This window comes from Arvicanthis niloticus, chromosome 9, assembly GCF_011762505.2.
Source record: "Arvicanthis niloticus isolate mArvNil1 chromosome 9, mArvNil1.pat.X, whole genome shotgun sequence".
NCBI lineage: Eukaryota > Metazoa > Chordata > Mammalia > Rodentia > Muridae > Arvicanthis > Arvicanthis niloticus.
In genome coordinates this window covers 81,010,841-81,031,612 of record NC_047666.1, presented here as the reverse complement: position 1 = coordinate 81,031,612, position 20,772 = coordinate 81,010,841, and the positions used below count along the sequence as shown (strand labels likewise).

The 20,772-nt window shown below is 40.5% G+C and overlaps 1 protein-coding gene across 11 annotated transcripts in view; it reads left to right on the top strand.

Annotated features, from left to right (window-relative positions):
- The window catches only part of Sox5 (SRY-box transcription factor 5), a 943,910-nt gene that overhangs the window by 657,753 nt on the left and 265,385 nt on the right, over positions 1 to 20,772 (top strand). For all 11 annotated transcript variants that reach the window (XM_076940816.1, XM_076940819.1, XM_076940814.1 and 8 more), the window contains one exon: positions 4,821 to 5,031. In XM_076940816.1, the coding sequence (XP_076796931.1) occupies positions 4,821 to 5,031 (211 nt within the window). The remainder of the gene's footprint in view (positions 1 to 4,820; positions 5,032 to 20,772) is intronic.

Genomic DNA, 20,772 nt, shown 5'->3' with positions numbered 1-20,772 from the left:
GGAAAGTATCTCTCTGTATGGACATGGTTGACCTAAACTTATTATGTAGACAGGAATGCCCTTTCAAATCATACAAATCTAGCCACCTGTGCCTCTAAAATGCATAAATTAAAGGCATTCACCACCATGCCCAGGCCATTTATTATTGTTTTTTACAGTGATTGATTGCCTAGCATCATTTGTCTACATGATGGGACAATGCAGTAGGTCAGGGCTTCCCACCCAGGAACCCATTGTTAATGGGAGTTTGTGGGTGGCTTCAGGAGTAGGTTCATAGCTAGAATAATAACAATGGGAAATCTACTCTCTGAGGTAGTGGGGAAATGGGCTGTGTGTTTCCAGGGTCGTGTGTATATGCACACAGGGACTGTGTTCAGGAGAGTATCTTAAATGCTCTCCCCAGGGTCCGTAGCCAAAAAGTAAGCAAGCACAGTAGAATGTTCATGAACAAACACTGAAAACTCAACCAAGAAGGTGTCATAGAGATTTAAAAGTAGGTCTATACAGCGATCATTGCTGCCCCTGAAAGGATCAATCTGATAAGATAAATGATAAAGGGGGACAATCTATTGCAAGGTAATGGGGGGGTGATGGGAGTGACCTCTTTTAAACAGCATTTAAGGGGTGAACACACATAGTAGGCGTTAAGATACTTTTCCAAGTTTCATTTCTGGATTAGTTGGTGAGTTTTATGGCCACGCCCATTGCCAGCTCTCCCCTGTAAGGAGAGCGTCTCCTCTGTACATCTGTCTGTCATCACTCCCCGCTGCTGCGCACAGTTGAGAGACTGCTCTTGGTGAGACTCATCCGTCATCATTCAGGTCTTCCCTATTGCTTTTTCTGTCTTTGAAGTTTCAGTTTGCTGAAAACAGAGGACCAGGTATTATTTGTCAACAGCTTAACCACCACAGACTATACATTATGTCTACTCTGAACAGGTAGTTAGGGGAGAATTCATCTGAGTTTATGTCATTGTTTAAATGCCAAAGGTCATTATTCATTTTATTGGATAGAAGGATAGACAGAATTTACAAATAGGAACTTTACGTTGAAAGCATTTTTCTCTTACTTACAGAAGGTGAATATATTAGGAGAATTTCGTTTTCACAATGATTGGGAAGAAGACAGTCTTTCCTGCTCACATATAATAGATATAAGCAGTTATTTTTTTTTTTTTTTAAGGAAAAAATAGTGTGCTATTGTTAAGGTTAAATTTGAGGTTCTGAAGCCACATGGGTTTTCTTGTCTGTCCTGGTTCTTATGACCTCAGTCATTTCCCCCAGTCAGAGTCCCCTAGTTTCTCTATTAACTGAAACCATACTTCATCCTACTATCGAAATTAAATTTAGGCCTATAAGACTCTTTAAAAATGGTTGACATGAGCTGTCTAATTATCATTATGTAGTCTAATAAATGAGTTATAAATATAATGTTTTGCTACGCTACCATGTATGAATTCAATATCCATGCACAGAACCAAACCTTAAGTGCTATAGTGCTTCTTGTAAGATCAAGAACCAAGGATGAGGTCCTGTTTGGATCTGGTTGAATTATAGTAGTTAAGTTTTTTTTTTCAAATAAAATAATTCTTGCTCATTATCCAAATTAACATTTAAATATTAAGAACTAGTATTTTCTTCCAAGTATTTAGAGTGAAATGCTGTTTTTAGAAAGAGTGGAACAGAAGCTATACTCACAAGGGTATTTCAGTGGGAGGGACTATGTCAAGCACACCATGTCTTATTCTCTTGCTTGTGGAGGTGACAAATGGAAAACATCCAGAGAATTGTGCTGGAGGACAGCAAAGGGAGAGACCTCCTAACGTATTCCGAGAGCCGGTCGCTCTGCTGTTAGTCACATCTCACAGTTGTGTGCATTTACCTGTACAAGCTTGAAGCCTGCCCGCAGGTTTAGGGAGTGGACTAGATGCATATGGCTTTTCTGGCCCTTTTGTGCTTCTGTAAGTTGAGTATCTGGGTTTCCTCTGACACCAAAAGTGAAGATAAATGTAACCATGTTTCAGGTATGGAGAAAACAATCTCAGGAAGAAACTGGAAACACTAAGACTCCCTTGACTGGAGTCTGAGCCAGCTCTCCCCAACAAGGTATTCACCATGCAAATGAACAATGAAGTCCCAGGCTGCAACAGCTGTTAGCTACCCATTAAAGGGATTAGTGGTGCCAGGGGCTAAAATGTCACCGGACAGGTGAAGTAGCAATAAGATCCAGTGCTGTGTCAAGTAGTAATAATGCTTAATAAATTTCCTTTAAGTTTGTTCTGCCATGGCAACTGAATTTAGAATACCTAAGATAGAAGTTAAACCTTTAAAAAATATCTCCTGGTGTGTAAGGTGTCTGAATGGGAGGTAGGTAAAATGGGGTCCTCCCTTTGGGAGGACCTTCTGATCTTCTATATCTGATAGCATGCAGATGTGGGTGCCATCCTCTCTTGGGATGATCTGCCATAAAAAGGTGTGTAGTCTTCAGTCAGCTGCCCATTCTTTCTTCTAGAGCACCCCATGTTAAACAGGGTGCAGACACATGTACCCAGTGTGGACCCTCAGTTGAGAGGTGTTTCCTTTCACCCAGGGAGGAACATGAGATGAAAAGCCTTTGGTGTGCAGTGAATGCAGCTACTTCTTGCTACATTCTGTGTTGTAGATGATGTGTACTGTGGGCCGTTCATGAGACCATTCTAAGGAGTTTACAGAATGAAGTTTTCAGTCCTCTGACCAAAAGGGGACAGTGTGTTCTTATGTTTATGTTTATGTTTAGTTTTAAATAAATAACATCAGAAGTGGGCACACAATTTCTCTCTAAGGGCATGTAATTGCTGCGTAACACAGGCTGTATCTAAAATCCAGTAACATTAGATACTAAGTTGTGTGCATACTCAGCTGACATATTGGAGGCATATTTCATAGTGATAGCGAGAGAGGGAAGTTACTTGGGATTAAACTATTTGGGATGTAGAAGTTGTAATTTTGTAGGTTTTGTAGGTTTCCTCCCTCCTCCTCCTCTTCTTCCTCCTCCCCTTCCTCCCCCTCCTCCCCTCCTCCTCCTTCTCTCCCTTCTCCCCCTCCTCCCCTCCTCCTCCTCCCCCTCCCCTCCTCCTCATCCTCCCCCTCCCCTCCTCCTCCTCATCCTCCCTTCCTCCTCATCCTCCCCTTCTTCTTCCTAAACCCTCCCCTCCTCCTCCTTTCCCTTCCTCCCCTCCTCCCCATTCTCCCCCTCTTCTTCTCCTTCTTTTTCCTTCTCCTTCTCCTCTTGCTCCTTCCTCTTCATTTTCTTCTCTTGTTTTCTCCTCATGCTTCAGACCAAACAACAAACTGATATTTCTCCCTCAGTTAATGTCCCGTACCCACTGAATATATGTTAACTCAAAATCATAGCAAAAGACACAATGACTATGTTGATAACGATTTTCAAGGATTGAGATGACAAGATTTTCGTCAAGTAATTTAGTATATTTAAGCTAGCCAATATTGGCCCTAATTTTAAAAAGTTATCAATGTCATTTGTCGTGTTTCTGGGGCCTAAAATCATTTCTTACACAAACGACAAAGGGATCAACAAGCATGGTGTGCAATCTTAGAGACTCCATTTGCTCACACTTGACTGTGTTTTAATGAGGATCTTCTGTGCCATACAAATAAAAAGCATGACCGGAGAAGGAGAGGGGGAGGGGGAGGGGGAGGGGGAGGGGGAGGGGGAGGGGGAGGGGGGAGGGGGGAGGGAGAGAGGGAGAGAGAGGGGGAGGGGAAGGGGGAGGGAGAGAGGGAGAGAGAGAGAGAGAGAGAGAGAGAGAGAGAGAGAGAGAGAGAGAGAGAGACTCCCAAAGCTCCAGTGATGAAGTTTTGCTCTTAACAGTGCTCTGCTTGGTGGAACTTACAGGACTATGGGTATAAGTGATGACCCCCGGCAGACCTTTAAGGAAGAAACATGATAAACATGCTGGATTCATGTTTCTTTAAAATTCCTGAAATATCTTTGACACCAAATAGACCCTGCATGTTATAAATGTCACAAGTTCGTGGTTGAAATCTGGGAGAGAAAAGATAAGAGAATACAAAGATACAAAGTTTTAGAATGAAGAATAGAGCCGCTCAGGGGCAGAGGGTTACAAAGAAGCAAAATTCAGGGGACTGGTTAATAGAGCACTTGATACTACAGTGAAATGCAGGGGGAGGCCAGAAACCAGGCCTCAAGTGGTCACTCAGTCAGGAAAGCTTCCGTAGAAGCAGAGGCAGTCTCACAACGTTCCTGCCCAGTGTCCAGGTCTCCTGTGTGATGTGGCTTTTCTAAAGCTTGGGAGTGAGTGGGGAACCAAGAGAGTCATAGTTTCAATTGGGAGGCCCATGGAGACGCTAGAGCTACTGAAGATAAAGACTAGGTACATGTACGTGTGATTTCTTTAAACATCCCAATGTCATGAGGCAGCTGAACACAGTTGACAGCTCCACCTTACAGTCCTACAAATACACAAGATCTTTAAACAACAGCCAGGACAGTAGGACCACACTGTGCTGCCTTCTAAATGCTACGTTTAAAACTTGCTGCCTCACGTTATGGCAAGGGGCCTTGTATTTTGTTTTTGCCTGTAGAGCAATCAGTGACTCACTCTTGAGCTGACTTGCAAAGTGAAGCCAAGTTTTTTTTTCTTTTTCAAGATTTTTTTTTTTTTTTTTTTTGCTCCCCGCTCTTACAGAGTGACATGTCACATTCCTGTATGTCTACAGAATAAGCTACAAAGTTCCTTCTCCCCAAAGAAATCCTACTGAATTTTAAACCACCCACCCTGTCTTTGCTTTCTCTTCCAGGAAGTCGATGGCAATAAAGTTATGTCTTCGTTAGCTCCCTACAACTCATCTACCTCACCCCAGAAGGCGGAAGAAGGTGGGCGACAGAGCGGTGAGTCCGTGTCAAGCGCAGCCCTGGGAACTCCAGAAAGGCGCAAGGGCAGCTTAGCAGATGTGGTGGACACCTTGAAGCAGAGGAAGATGGAAGAGATGATCAAGAATGAGCCGGAAGGTAAAGACTGGGAAAGGAAGACGGCCATGTCCTTCCTGGGTTACGTGGTTTGATTTGGCTTCCACTTCTGATGTTTGGTATAGATTCTTAAATAGAACAAACTAGAGACCTTGTGTCTATAAAAATTCCTTTCATTTTTGTGTGTCCTCTGTCTGTCTGTCTGTCTCTCTTTCTGTCTTGCTCTCTAGCTCTGTTTTCTCTCTTTTTTCTTTCTCTTTCTCTATCTCTTTTTTCTACCTCTCCCTCTTTCTTCTCTTTCTTTCTTTCTTTCTTTCTTTCTTTCTTTCTTTCTTTCTTTCTTTTTTCTTTCTTCCCTTTCTTTTCTTTCTTTCTTTCTTTCTTTCTTTCTTTCTTTCTTTCTTTCTTCCCTTTCTTTCTTTCTTTCTTTTTTTCTTCTTCCCTTTCTTCTTTCTTTCTTTCTTTCTTTCTTTCTTCCCTTTCTTTCTTTCTTTCTTTCTTTCTTTCTTTCTTTCTTTCTTTCTTTTTCTTTCTTCATCTCTATCTCACAGATCCTAAGGTTCTTTTAAAATCATAGATTCACTTTGCAACGTGAGCCTTATTTTTGTACATGAGTAAGTGACAGTTGAGTGAAACTTACAGACTCAAGAACAGAATGTCACAGCATTTCCTAGAAGACCCACCTACTTGTCACAGATCTGCATGCAGCCTGTAGTGTACATCTTAGGGAACTGTGTTACATTTTCTAACTTTTGTATGTCAATATATTCATATCCTATCCTTGATCTTAGGCCCATTTCTTGCACAGTCTATAAAAATATTATTGTAGTAACTTAGCTGTGACCCCACGTAGCCTCCATTTACTCTTAGAATCCTTTCATTTGGGCTTCTAACTTTAAAGCTCTCTTTTTTAGTTATTGGTAGCAGCCTGAACTTAATATACATATATATGTGTAAAAGATCATCCCCAAAATAAAACAAACTAAAAAGAAAAAACTTGTAAGTCTGTCCAGGGTTAGATCCAGATGTTAACCATTCCAATTTAACCCTGGCTGAGTCTGGGATGCTGAAGCCACCCAGGGAGAAGAGCAAGCTCCCTCTTCTTCAGCTGTGAGTTCCAAGTGAGCAAACCATGGAAGTGAGAGGAGCTGTACTTTAATTACAAGATGTGTCTGACTTACAATGTGTGATAGCCAATATGTTTTCAAGTCCCTAGGAATATCATGGCTGAGGGTTTGAGATGATATTGTTTTACTTTATAAAGAACTGCCAAACTGTCTGAAAAGTGTTCATAAAATTTCCCCTCCTGCCATCACTGAAGGGAGGTTCCTGCTGTTCCACACCCCTCTCAGCCTTTGTCTCTGCTGTAGTTGGTGATTTTGTGCATTCGAATGGCTATGCATGACAATCTCGCTGTTGGGCTGTTGGTCTACCTTGCAGTTCCCTGATGGTTCTCCATGTCCAGATCTCCTAATGCATTTATTTCACATCTCTGTGTCTTTGGGGAAGCATCCGTTTAGTGCTTTTATATGTTTTCTGCGTCATTTTGATACAGATGAATTTTGAGAGATTTTTTTATATATTTTGGATACCAGTATTGAATCAGAAATGTATTTGACAAACGTTCTTCCCGTCTGTGGTTGGTATTTTCATCCTCTGTGTTTTCTTTTGCAGAAAAAAATAACTTTAATGGCTTTCCAGTTGTCACTAAGTTCATGGGTTTTACTTCTGATCTGTCCGAGTAGTCTTGGAGAGTCTGGGATATTTTTCTTGCATTATCTCCTACAATTTTATAAATTTGCATTGTATACTTTAGATCTGGGAACTGTTTTGAGTTATTCTCTAAAAGATTCTGTGTCTGGATCCTTTAATTGCTCCATCACCATAGCATGTCTAGATATTGTCTGAAAGACACTTTTGTCTGCTGAATTCTTTTGCTCCTTTGAGAAGGTGACTGACTTAATTAGTGTTCATTTTTTTGTGCCCTCTGAGAGCTGTTCTGTCAAATCATTATACTTCCCTTGCCCTGATATCATTGCTGTCTTCATGAGTATAGCTTTGTTTAACAAGAAATCTTGTTTTGGGTTTTACCGTTTTTCCAGCTTGCTTTTCTTTAGGATTTTATGGGTCAGTTTGAGTCTATGGTCTTTCTCCACAAACTCTAAAGTCAATTTGTATATATCCAAAGAATATTGTTGATTTGACTGAAAATGTGCTGTGCCTGTAGATCATATTATAAAGAAACCATGACTGTTCTCATCCATAAAGAAACAAATAAAGTCTTTCTTAGCTATTAAAATCTTGGCTCTTACCGTTTCCACATACATAACTTAGAAGTATTCCATGATATCTATGCTTGTTCATTTATGTAAAATGAAAATATAAGCAGGAATCATACTATTATTAATTAATTATTAATTTCAAATTTTACCTGTTGGCTAGTAATATGTAGTAATTCCATGTACTGACCTAGGAACCTATGGCTTCGGATTCAGTTGTAGCCGTTTCTGTTAACTTGATGAGATTATCTACATGGACAAACATTTCATTCACAAACTGATAGCTTCATTTATTTCATCCCTCAATACATGTTTTATTACTTTTCTTTCTTCTTACATGTCAAGACTTCTAGTAGGATATTGATATTGATCTAGTAGGAAGAGAAGATATGATACCATTGCTGTGTTCTTGATTGTGAGAGCCAGGCTTCTTGACCCACCATGGCATAGGATATTTGCTGTAGGCTTTCCTGGGTAATGCCATCAGGACCTGTTTTCTTCTTTGATATGGTTTTCTATGAAGTTAGACTTTTACCTATTAATATAATACACACAATCACTGATCTTTATTACCTACTAATATAATACACACACAATCACTAGTCTTTAAATTCTCAAGGAGATTTTCAGACGTTGACCCACCTAGCAAACGTGATAAATCCCACTGGGCCACCCTTTAAAGGTCTTTTGATCTATTTTGGGATTTGACTTGCTCAGACTTTGTTGAGGATGTTTACATAGAGGACCATGAGGTCAACTACTTCATATCTTTCTTTTGAATAATGTACTTCTCTAATTTTGATGCTAACTTCATAGAAGGAGTTGTAGAGTGTTTTTCACCACGTGTTAATTTAAAATCACAGTGTTGGATATATTGTGAATTCAAGAATAAGGAATAAGGGGTGTAAATTTGCTTTGTATATTGTATTACGAGATTTTGGGGTTCTCTTAGATTATACTAGTAAAGGAGATTTTGTGTATGATGTCATTGCTCTGCTGTATTGGGTTATATATAAACTCTTAGCTTGGAAGTAGATGGCAGGACTAATCTAAACCCAGTGAATACATCTCAATGGAAAGACAGGAGCAGATGGCACCCACAAGTACTTGATAAAAGATCCACTAGAGAATTGGGAATTATAAGAGAAACAATTCCCAGGAGCAGCTACTGGGGTAGAACAGCAGAGATGACGACCATAGCAGAAAGGGTTGTCACAAGGAAAAGTCATTGCATATGACGGTCAGAGGGCCTTTCTTTGTATATCTCCATCAGTAATGGACTTCAAAGAACTTCTTCCTCTTAAAACACACACGTGCTCAGATAATAAGGAACATGTTCTTAAATAGAACAAGATTGGAGAGAATGTATACTGAACAAGGCAAGAATTGAAAAGTCTGAGTTTGGGTGAGAGAGGCGGCTCGGTTGGGTAGAGCACTTGCTCTTGTGCACACATGATAGCTTACCACCTGGAAGTCAGGAATGGCCACAACTCCATGACACAATGCCTGTAATCCCATGTATGTGCTGTAGTAGAGAGGAAAAAGAGGATTCCAGGGGCTTGGTGGCCACCAGCCTGGCTTGTGTCCCAAAGGAATTGGGACATGGTACAATAGTCTGGTCTGATAGTGTCTTCTTTTGGACTCTGTGTGCATACACACACAAACCTGCGTATGTTATACTCACACATGTGCCACACTCACACACACACACACACACACACACACGTGCATACAGACACATACAGGTGTACATATATAAACAGACTTCCTCATCTCTCATCTTGAGTTTCAGAATGAATCTCTGAATGACAGAGTATGAACAACCTTTACACTCACACATGCAAGTTATGCAGAGCCTTCTCTGAATATCTAAAATCATAGACCTACTCTTACTAATACTTTTGCCTGGTAACAATATATATGCATTTTAAAATATTTTATGTGATGTTTTGAGACATGGTCTCATACTGCTGTCTATGTTTGCCTAGGACTTAGTATGCATCCTAGGCTTACCTCAAATTCTTGATGATTCTCCTGGCTCTGTCTCTTGAGTGCTGGGATTACAGGCATAAGCCTCCACACAGCTTTTAAGAATGAGTATCTAGTGACCAAAACAATTTACAAAGAAGTAATTTATATCTAAGTAAAGCCATGCTCTTATTCAGAAAGAAAAATAACAAATTTCAAGGAGAAAAGCATGCAGAACTGTAGTATCTTAGGAGACTGTAGGTTTCAAAGCAACCAGAAGCTCTGTTGCTCCTCAAGACATCACTAATCAAAAGGTATTAGACATGCCTGAGACTGGCCACTTGAACCTGCCTTCCCATCCATGTTCAAGGGACCATGGTGGTGGGTAGAGCACACACACTTGAGCTGAGGCTTTCTCATTACCTGATAAAAATTTTCAACAATCAATCTGAAGGGGAAAATGTCAAATGTGTTGGTGGGAAAGCTACAGACAAGCCCTTTTTGTAGCTTTATGGAAAGAGAAGCCATGGAAAGCATGAGGCAGAGAGAGAATGGAGCTAAATGCTAAGTGCACAGACAGATAACAGAACGGATCTTTTTCTCTCCTCCAGATCTTTGTCCATTGTTTTTCCAAGGGCATTAAAATGAGCAGCAGGTTGTGATGAAAATTTCATTAAGCCTAGTGAAATCATTATGAGTGGCCGTGTTCACATCTTGGCTTCCTCTTGTGTGGTGGGGGTAGGGGAACAGATCTCACTAGAAAGACCACATTATTTCCAGCCTCGCCCTGCCAACAGCAAGCCAACAGGGACAGAGGAACCAGAAGAGGAGGCTAGGCCATCAAAAGGGAGGCCAAGAAGGTTAGAGTATTTGTTAGGGATTAGAGGTGCATACATACAGAAGAAACAACACCTCTTCTTTCCTCTAGCTAGCCTGTGCTTCTGACTAAGGAATTAAGGTTTTGTCAAACATATTTTAGGAGAAAAACGTAACACCTTTCTGCTTGTGTTTAGTCTTTCAGAATTTTGGGCTGTCATTATGAAAAAGGATCTGCTCCTGCAGATTCTTAATATCCATTCCTTTCAAAATTATTAATTAATTAATTAATTAACTTATGCATCATACATGTATGCATGCATGGGCACACACAAAAGTCTGAGTATGTATGCTGATCAGAAGACAGTTTGCCAATTCTTTTATTCAACATTGTAGGTTCCAGGGATTAGACTCAGGTCATCAGGCCTCAAACCAGGTGCCTTTACCCACTGAGCCATCTTGCTGTCCACTACTGTCCATCCTTGCTGTGATGTGTGCTTCTACATTCATAGAAACCTACATATATTATGTCAGCCTTTCTGTCATGGTTGTTTATGTTTGGTAATAAGTTTATCAAATCAGCCAGACCTTCTTAGGCATGGCAACTGAAGGCAGACATGACATCTCCCATGACCTCAGTAACTACATTCCTTTCCTCTCCATTTTCAGAAGAGAGCTGTGATGATTAAAGGCATCCTAGGGTCACTCTCAAAGCTGGTGCTGCCACTGGTCTAGAACCCACAGCCTCATGTACAGCTTGCTAAGTTTGCATGGTGGTGTATAAACTCCTATATTTTACCTCACATGGCTCCGTATCCCTCTTAAATATTAAAAAAAAAAAAAAGAAGTGATAATTACTGGTTTTACCTTAATGTTACTCCTTAAGTAACTTAAATGTTACTCATTAAGTGATCAGATTTCCAGAAAGTATTTAAGGTCATACTTAACCATTGTAAACTGTCTAATTACCATTAAAAAAGAAGAAGTAAAATGAGAAAACCTTCAAATTTTAATAAAAATCATTGTCAAAAAATGTTCAGGAGCAAAATAATGGAGAAATAGAGCTTCAGATATAGCAGTAAAGCAAGCATGTTTATGTTAGCTCTCTGTGTTGCTGAGTTTGCCCGGGTCTGCCAGGAAGCAGGAGTTAGAGCCACCTTTAACTCTTGTTCCAAAGTAGCACGGTATTATAGGGCATTTATTTAACTTCATTCCAATATTATATTCACTAAAGTTCAGAGGATCATACTAAATATTCAAAATGTTTTGTGAAAAGTATGCTTACTCTCCTTCATTCCTATCGCCACACTGTTGATGTGGGTAACAGGAGAAACCTTCAAACACACATGACCTCCGATACACTGGGCAAGTACTTCAGTTAATTCTCACAGAGCTCTGCAGTTTGGATGGCAGATGGTTCAACTGGAAAAGGCGCGCTAAGTCTGACGAACTGGGTTCCATCCCTGGGACCCAAATGGTGGAAAGAGAGAACTACTTCCTGCAAATTGTCCTTTGACCTACACACACACACACACACACACACACACACACACACATATCAGGGTCTCACTGTCCCCTCTCTTTATACACATGTAATCAATAAATGTAAAACAACATTTAAAATACCGAAGTTAACAATATTCTTATTTAAACATAAACAGTAAATCAGCCCTTCTCTTACTGTATGGAGGACCCTAAATTATAATAGAAGGACAGTCTTTCACACACTTCTTGACAATGAACACAAGAACATGTTACCCTACGTCACCCCTGCCCTTCTTGATGCAACTTTCCTCTACCCTCCAGTTACATGTCTGTCTAATGAGCATGCTTTCTGTCAGCCCTTGGTTACTTAAAAAAAAAATTGTGTGTGTGCCTCTGTGTTCTTGTGAGCGTACAGTGTATTTGCTATCACATACACATAGAGGTAGAGTCTACCTTAGGTGGCAACCTTTACTATCTACCTTATTGAAACTGAGTCTCTTATTGTTTCCCCCTCACACACCAGGCTAGCTTAGCTGGCTTCTAAGCTTTGGGGATTGTTCTGCGTCACCTCACTGGGGCAGGGGTTACAGACCTGGCCTTTCCTGGGTTCCTAGGATTCAAAGTCAGTGGTTCTAGCTTACCCAGCAAGTGCTTTATCCAATGAGCTGCATCCCTGGTCTCATTGCCGTGGTCTTCTCTATGATCTTCTTTCCCTTAAATACCACTCTCAGTCTTAATTATCTGCCTCATATATAATATATAATATATAATATATATATTATATATATAATATATATATGTATTTGGGGGGGGGTTCGAGACAGGGTTTCTCTGTGTAGCCCTGGCTGTCCTGGAACTCACTCTGTAGACCAGGCTGGCCTCGAACTCAGAAATCTGCCTTCCTCTGCCTCCCAAGTGCTGGGATTAAAGGCATGTGCCACCACTGCCCGGCTTTTCTTTCTTTTTTATAATTTTTTTTTGGTTAGTTTACAAAGCAATGGGTTCCATTCTGACAATTTCATATATGAATGTCATTATACTTTGTTCTTTTAAAAGTTCTAATTACCTGCATTTATTTGCTTAGTGTGTGTGTACGTGTGTATGTGTGTGTATGTATGTGTCGTGTGTGTGCATGCACGCACCTTGTCTAGTTTCTGAACCATTCAGGGGATACTTTACAGACATTCAGTGATATTCTACCATGTGACTTCATCTCTTCTCACTCTTGAATATGTCGACACTCTGTATGAATGAGAGTTTACGTAAAACTGACATCTACATTGTCATTTCGCTGGGGAAGTGCGGTACTCATTCGGTCTCATTTATTAGCATGACTGCTAATGTGCTGTCTGCCCTTCACTGCAGCGCTGACTGCACTACTGTCTTCAGTGACTGAGGAGAAGAGATGAGGTAATGGTAAGCACAGAACTTTGTAAATTGTAGTCTGCTTAGAAAAGCACCAGTTATCAACACTGTCACATCTTGGCTCATTAAGGAATCCCACTCCTCAGGTACACTGGCAACATGCTTTACGGTGTTCCTTTCCCAGGATCCCTCGGGGAAGAAAGTTAGGACATCTAGTATCAATAATACCAACAGCAAATGAGAAGCTAACAAACTCATAAGCAGGCCATGGCTTTTATATTATTTATGCATACGTTCACCCAAACAAATATGTGGTTAACCTGTGTCCTATGTCAAGAATGACTTTACAATTACAAATTAATAATAGGGGAAGTCATAAATTCTGATCCGAGTAAAAGGAGGAGGGGAAATTGTAACGTCCCATGTGTGTGTTTCTTGTATTTCCAGTATAAGGGGGAATATGTGCTAAAAATAAATATCAGGACACAAAGGTTCATGGCTGTCTCAAATTTTATCATTCTCTTATATTCATTTGTCTCTCTTTTGTTTTAAGTTTTTCTTCCCATCGTTTTGTGTGCAGGCACATGCCCGAGTGTGTTTGTGTGCATGTGCACAGTGTGTACACTGTTGTTTCTCTCTCAGGTTGCCATGTGCCTACTTTTATTTACTGTCTGCATCTCTTCCTGTTCTTCTCCTTGACTGAGACACTCGCTCATAAACTGTCTTGCCTCAGTGAGCATGCTCATTGCGTATGGGAAGACACCAGTTGTGATCGTTTTTTTTGTTGGCGGCACTGATGCACACAACTGAGAGATTTCCCCCGAATCCCCCAGACAATCTTTGCTCCTGACTTTAGAAGGCCCAAGGAACATGACATCTTTCTCACATGTTACTTTATGAGACGTAGTTCCTTGTGCTTCTGCATAGGATTTGCAGACAATTCTCCTCTTGTGAGAACCGCTGAAATTAGTCACTAAGCTTGGAAAAGTCTAGTTCATGACAGTCCTCACCACATCTCTGGCCTCTACCCCAAGAATCACCCTCAGACCACCAGAGTGGAGACAGGCAAGTCTGCATTCCCTCTGTCCCCACGAGGCATAGGCCTGTGGTTGAGACAGGAACAAAATTCACCACTAACAGGACTGGATTGGACATTATTTTTTTCTCTGGTTTTGTTGTTGTTGAGTTTTTTGTTTATTTGTTTTTGAACTGAGGCAGATATACAGAGAGTTGTCAAACTGACCTCTTCTAAAACTTGGAAATGTATATGGATTTTACTGTACGATACATGTTTTACATATATGTACCTCCATGAACCTAATACATTGTACCCAATGGCACCTTCCACAGAACTTGTGGAATTTTCCAGAAAAAAAAAAAGCATGTGTCAGTCAATGTTCCTTCAGTTCGCAATGCCAATGTATTGGTGTATGTAGCTATGAATCATCAAATGAATGCAAAGCCCTCTTCCTCTGGGTTACTGTTCAGCATAGAGTGTCCAACATAGGCTTGCCATACAGCTCGGTTCTGTCAGTGGAGTGCTCCAGTAGTAAACACAGTCATTCTGAAATGATGGACCTGAATGTATGATTTTGGTCCTATGACCATGGCCAGAGGCAGTGCATTTGCGTAGAGTAATAACAGTGCCTCTTCTTAGCACTCAAATGTCAGCTGTGGAGCTTCCCTTTACAAATTAAATCAAGCCTCTTTGTTTTATTAGCGGAGTTGAGACAGAGACTCAGAATCAGTCTTACTTCAGCAGCCACAATTAGTAGTTATCATGGGAAAAACGATAACGATTTGTAATCTCAAATCAAAGAATCCCACAGAATCCCCCTCCCTGTGCTGAGAACCGGCTCTCTGAAACTCACTCTTGTTTTTAACACTATTTGATGAGGCGAGAAAGAGAAAAAAAAAGCCATGAGTACATGGGGGTGTGGGGGAAGCCTAAAGATACTTTAATTGGCAGAGGTTTGAGGTGCGTTTGTCTCCTTGTTCACTGTCCCTTTGACAAAGCACATCCTGAAGAGGCTTTGAGAGTGCCGTTCCCAGGAAGGACAAACAAGGGGACTTTTCAATGGGTCTCTTTAAAGTTTTGTTCCTCACACTCCAGCTGCTGTCAGGGGCTACGCCTCGCGCTCTGTGGCTCTGTGTTCAACTGTGCCGTCTGTCACTCGGAAATGTCTCTCTTCTTGTTGAGCAAGCTAGACTCTAACCCAGGGGCACCCCTTCTCAAAGGCACCCCCGATATGGAAATCAACACTCATAAAATGTTGATAAAGGAGAGAGCTTATTTTTCAGAGGTTGAGACAAGACGATGCTCTCACATGCTGAAGAGTCTACTTTTTCAGGGAGGAGTGTTTGAGCGTTAGCAGACAGCTGTGTTTGAAACCCTGAAGTGAGTCTTGTCCATTTCCACACTTTGTCAAGTGCTACCCAGCATGGCAGTTTAGCCCGATCGGTTTGAGTTCATTGAGTGTTATAGAAAATGTATTTATATTTTCATGAAAGAAGTTCAGGTTTGGATCGTGAGGGCTCAGGGATTGTTTATGGGAATCCACTTTACACAATGGGGCCTTGAGCTGCAATCCAGGGTTGTGGGTGCAGAAACCATGTGAATGACATAGCATCTATCCTATGGTCAATTAGAACTTGCATTCTGGCCAATAAAATGTAGCCACTTTTAGGAATGCCTTTAATCATATACATCCCTCTGTACACAGTCGGGCCAGTATTGTGTTTTAAGTTAGATATTTGTATCTTTAAATAAAAGGACAAGGATGTTCATCGTAAAGACTCTTATTTAAACATGTGTGTGTCTACTGAGGGGACAGCATAGGCCAGACCCAACATTTTTTTTTTTAACCCAAGAACTCTAATTTACTTCAGATAGCTAGTATACCTCTTTTTCCCTGTGCTCAACTAAATCTGTCAGTCTCAGGCCTTCAGATTCCAAGCAAAGACCCCTCAGAAGGAAACCTCCTGACCCTGGCTGCATATTTATAAATAATCGCAAGGAGGACACGGCATCTCTTCTTGCTGATCATATATCATGGCTTTTGGGGATATCATTTATTAAAGAGTGAAGAGCCAGCCACCTGTTTCTGAGACCTTCCCTACCCTCACAAGGAAGGTGCCAGCCTCAGCTGAGTGGTATTACTCTAATGTGGGCAGCCCTTCCAAGCATCTCTCTGAAGTCGACTCCAGCCTGGCTGAGGAATTAGCGTGTTTGCGTGCCCGTGTGTGTTTTTCACTCTCTTACCCCCGAGGCACTTGTCACAACCATGCATATTAAAATTAATCAGACCTCCCAAGCCCGCGTGGCTGTGTGTTTAACACGGAGAAGTGGGTATCAGGCATTTGCCCTAATTAAATAGGCCTGCTTAGCTTTGTTCTAGTGGATGCTCGGTCTTTTTCTCTAATAGGACTCTCTCATGAAGAAGGCACGGACAGCTCTGGAGGCAGTGGAGAGCACCACTCAGAACCGCCTCTGCCACCTGCTCCCAGAGTCCTGAGACCTCATGGACTCCCCCAAGCACCTTGTGTGCTGCCCTTCATGTTAAGGAGAAATATGGCCAGCAACATAAGGGAGCAGAGAGGCTGGGGCCAAATAGAAGGAGCATATGACCTGGGTACTTTGCTTTGATTAAGATGGCCTGTGTCATTGCTGTACTTGGAGACCAGCTTGTGCCTTGTATTCCTGAGTTTGGACCACAAACTTTGGAAGCCAAAGGGAAAGTCTCGTTGGAATGGAGTATGTCACTCCTCCCTCCTGCCCTGAATTCGAAAGGCAGCTATTTCACCTAGCTCTATTCCTTAATTCTTCTCCAAGTCCAAGGAAAGACTCCTCAATGAAATGGTGACGGCACTGCTGCAGACTAGTCTGTGTCCACACTGACCGTCTCTAGACCGCTCTCATTCTCATCTGCGTTAGACACTTTTCTATTCACGGAGAGGAGTAGCACTAGTCACCGAGAAACACACGTTCATGTAGTTAGTGCTAGGCTGGTGTCACTGAGAAAGGCCCAGACACATAGGATGCAGTCAATTTCCTCACTGTGGCTTTAATGCCAAAACAAAAAATGAGAGAAAACAGACCACAACGATGTCTCAGTTTACGTAGTTTACTCCCCATTTATGTATATTCCTGGGGACATTTTGTGCTTTGGATAATACATGCAGAAAAACCTTAAAGCATCTCAATTTGATATTAGTTATACACACATACATGCAAAGTAAACAATGAGGCAGGCGTTTGAAACCCTTGATAAGACAGTGTAGCAAGCAGTTCCATGCTAAACGGATTGGGGCTGTAGCAAACTGCCAGAAGATTCCTCTAGAACCTAACTGTTTCTTCCTTAGTAAATACAAAGGGTCACATAATTAAAGACAAAGAAACACTCTAACTACTGCCTTCCAACCTCCCCTGCCTCTCCCCTGCCCCCCAATGAGTGGTGACATGTCATGACCTGTGTAGCCATATTTCATATCCTATCTTTTATGTGGGTGTATGACTTGTGTTTGTGTGTGGTGGGGAGAGTGCTGTCTATACGGTGCCGAGCAACTGACAACAGTCTCATACCTGACAGGCTCCTCTCTACTTCCCTCCTCCCTTGGGCTTCTGTGGTTATTTGTCAACACAATGCAGACTCTTCCGTGTGGGCGTGTATGAAATGGAAAGAAAATCAAGGCCCTGAGCAAGTAAATACATCTTTCATTATTCCTTTTGTTTGGCGTGTTTACTGTGTGCTATTCCTGGTCAATAGAAGTTGCCTGACAGTTATGAGGAGGGGTGCAGAACCTTTTCTTGAACTTTCTTCTTTTGTTTTGTCTTTGTGGAGAAAGTTGTTGTGTACTGCTTTCTCTTCAGTTCCATCTCTGTGTAAACTCTGGGAGACTGCCCCTGCTATCAGTGCCACAAATGCAGGGGTCTTTCAAAGCCATCAACTCCTCCATTCTTGGTTTGGAATGGACAGTTAAGTAAAACATGAAAATTATGTTATCAGAGCTAATGAACAAGATAATACACAAAGGATGTTTTTCTATCCCCTTTCAAGTAGCTTGGGTTCACAGTAGACTTATGTAAACATGGCTGATTCGGAACCCTGACTTAATTCATATGAGTTTTCTCCAACAAATTAATATGGCAGCAGGATTGACCTCTATGCAAGATGGAATTGTGTAAGAAGTCTGTGGCTGGAAGTGCACCAGTGTTGGGCACCCATCTACTGTAGCAGGACAGTGCTCTTACACTGGACTGGCACTTAGTGTGTCACTGGGTAAGCAGTGATAAGTATTACAGATAAATTCAAGCCCTGTCAACATTATTTCCTTGAGAAATTACACTGTCTTATAAAATTTACCTCAAGGACTCTTCTTTATTTGCTTTGGACACCATGTATGGAAAGCATGTGCCGTGCCACTGCGCTATGGTCCGCAGCCCTCAGATGGTTTTCTTCACCCTTAGCTACGGGGAAGAGTTGAAGCCAACTACGCTGGTAGTAACCCCATGCACACTTCTTCCCACTGGGGTTTTTATTTCTTTCAGAGGATTCCTGTTTGGTTCCATTGTCTTACCTGTCTCGTTTTTCCAACTTTGCGAGGTCCCACATCTTCGCAGAGAAGTGCATCTACTAGGGAGCTTGGGTGTGCATCTTAGGACATGTGGTGGGTCAGCAGAAAAGTGTACAAAGGCGAGGTCAGATCTCAGTAATAATATGACAGCTATCTACATTGCTGGAAGAAAAAGAAGCACCCAGTTCAAAGTAATCATGTTAGGACATGGCTGTGGCCACACTTGTTCGACCCCACATTGCCTGACTTGGGCCATCTCTGTTCTTGTTCTGCATTGATCATGGTGTCACCACTGGTGACATGTCTTAGCTCCTAGTAGGTCATCAGAATGATCAGAGATACACAGCTTAAGTGAGCCAAACAAAACAAAACAAACAAACAAACAACAACAAAAACCTGCCATTTTAACCCAACTCTTTTATTCAAAGAATCAGTTAGGGATTATTATATAGTATCAATGAAGTAAAAATAGTGAGTCTCAGAGTCTTTAATTTTGTCCTGTCAGGACTTCTCTCCTTTTCTTCATGAACTAAAAATTTAAATTATAGATTTACTGTTTTTAAAATTTGTTACATTATAAAGGGTGCTCCACACTGTGTCTTTGGAAGGTATCTGTGGTTCTAAGCAATGAGAAGTGTTGTCTGATGTTGTGGAAGACTTTAAATTCCAGACTTGCTCTCTTTCTCTCCATCTTTGGTCTATATGTTCTTATGTAAGCTTTTATACTTATGAGAAATGATTTTTCCAACCCAGCCTTCCATATTATTATTATTTTGCATATATAAATATACAAATATGTATGTAAATATATATACATATACCATATACACATAATAAAATATATGAAGCATGTACAAACATATGTGAAACAATAAAATAATATTAATATTAATATTGATACAGTTATTCTAGATTAAGGATAATATATATCATGCTAAATTTCTTTTTTATTATATTTATTCATTTTACAGGGTTAGGGGAATTGCACAATATATATATATATATATATATATATATATATATATATATATATGAAGTCAGAGGACTACTTACAGGAGGTGATTCTCTCCTTCTACCATATGGGTGTCAGAGATTGAACTCGGTTATCAGTTTAGGGGAAATTGTCCTACCCTGCTCAACCATCTTGCCAGCCCCCTCCTGATGAATCTCTGCAACCTTTGCCTGCATTGAGTTTTGCTAAAGCAAGTGTACAGAATAGGGATTCTCACTTATATTCTGTATTTTAATTTTCCATTATTTTATCCTTTTGCTATCCTGTGTATGTTTTTTTGTAAAGCCCAATATAGAGTCTATCCTTTTTCTGTGGCCTTAATTCTTGGGCCCCTTATTTACACACACTGTCATCTTGACCTCAGTTATGTATTGGGCTCCTGATATCTGTTGATTATTGTTTGGGTTAATGAGGAGACAGAAATGAAAGACATGGTCCCTATTCTCAACCTGATTATGGCACTTCAGAAAAGAGACCAAGAATTTTAGATCCTAGGTAAAGGGTTGGCAAAGAGGCAGCATGGGGGCTTGAAGATGAATTATACTCAATATTGGATCAAATTGCTTCTGTGATGGATATTTACATATCAGTAGATGTTTTTGTTTTGGCTTTGAACAAACAAAAAATGGTGGGGGGCTCCTATGACTACGTTAGCCAGTCCTTTTCAGGTGGTTAAATAAAAGTGACTGCAACATCTACTGGACCCTTCTGTTCATAACATGGCTTCTACTAATGTGATTTTATCCCATCTCATTTCTGCTCCTCACCAGGTTCATGAAAAAAATGTATAGCCGAAAAGAAAAAAAAAAACTACTCTTTCTCTTTGTGCATCAGCAAATAATCTAGAGCTGTTAATATTTTATTTTCCTTATTTGTTCATGTTTTGCATTACTTATTATGATTATAAAGGAGAGCATATATTATCATTGAATTTTTGTTTAATACTATTTTTTGGAAGGTTGAAACAGATTGTGATCATAATGACAATAAATAATATCTAATCTAAAGCTTATTTAAGCTAAAAAATAATCACAGCTTTGAATCATTTATTGATACATAATACAAAATGAAAAATAATTGAGTATAGAGCCATAATTTAAGTAGTCTTGTAACTATAACCTCAATTTTAACAAATACTTCTTTAATTCTGACATATATACAGATAGAACAAGAATATATTTATTCTAGCATGTTAAGATCTCATGCTGACAGTAATGTATAGTCCATTTGTGTACATAGTTTGCTGGAGAGAAGGTCATGGGGGAGCAGGCTGAAGGATTTGGC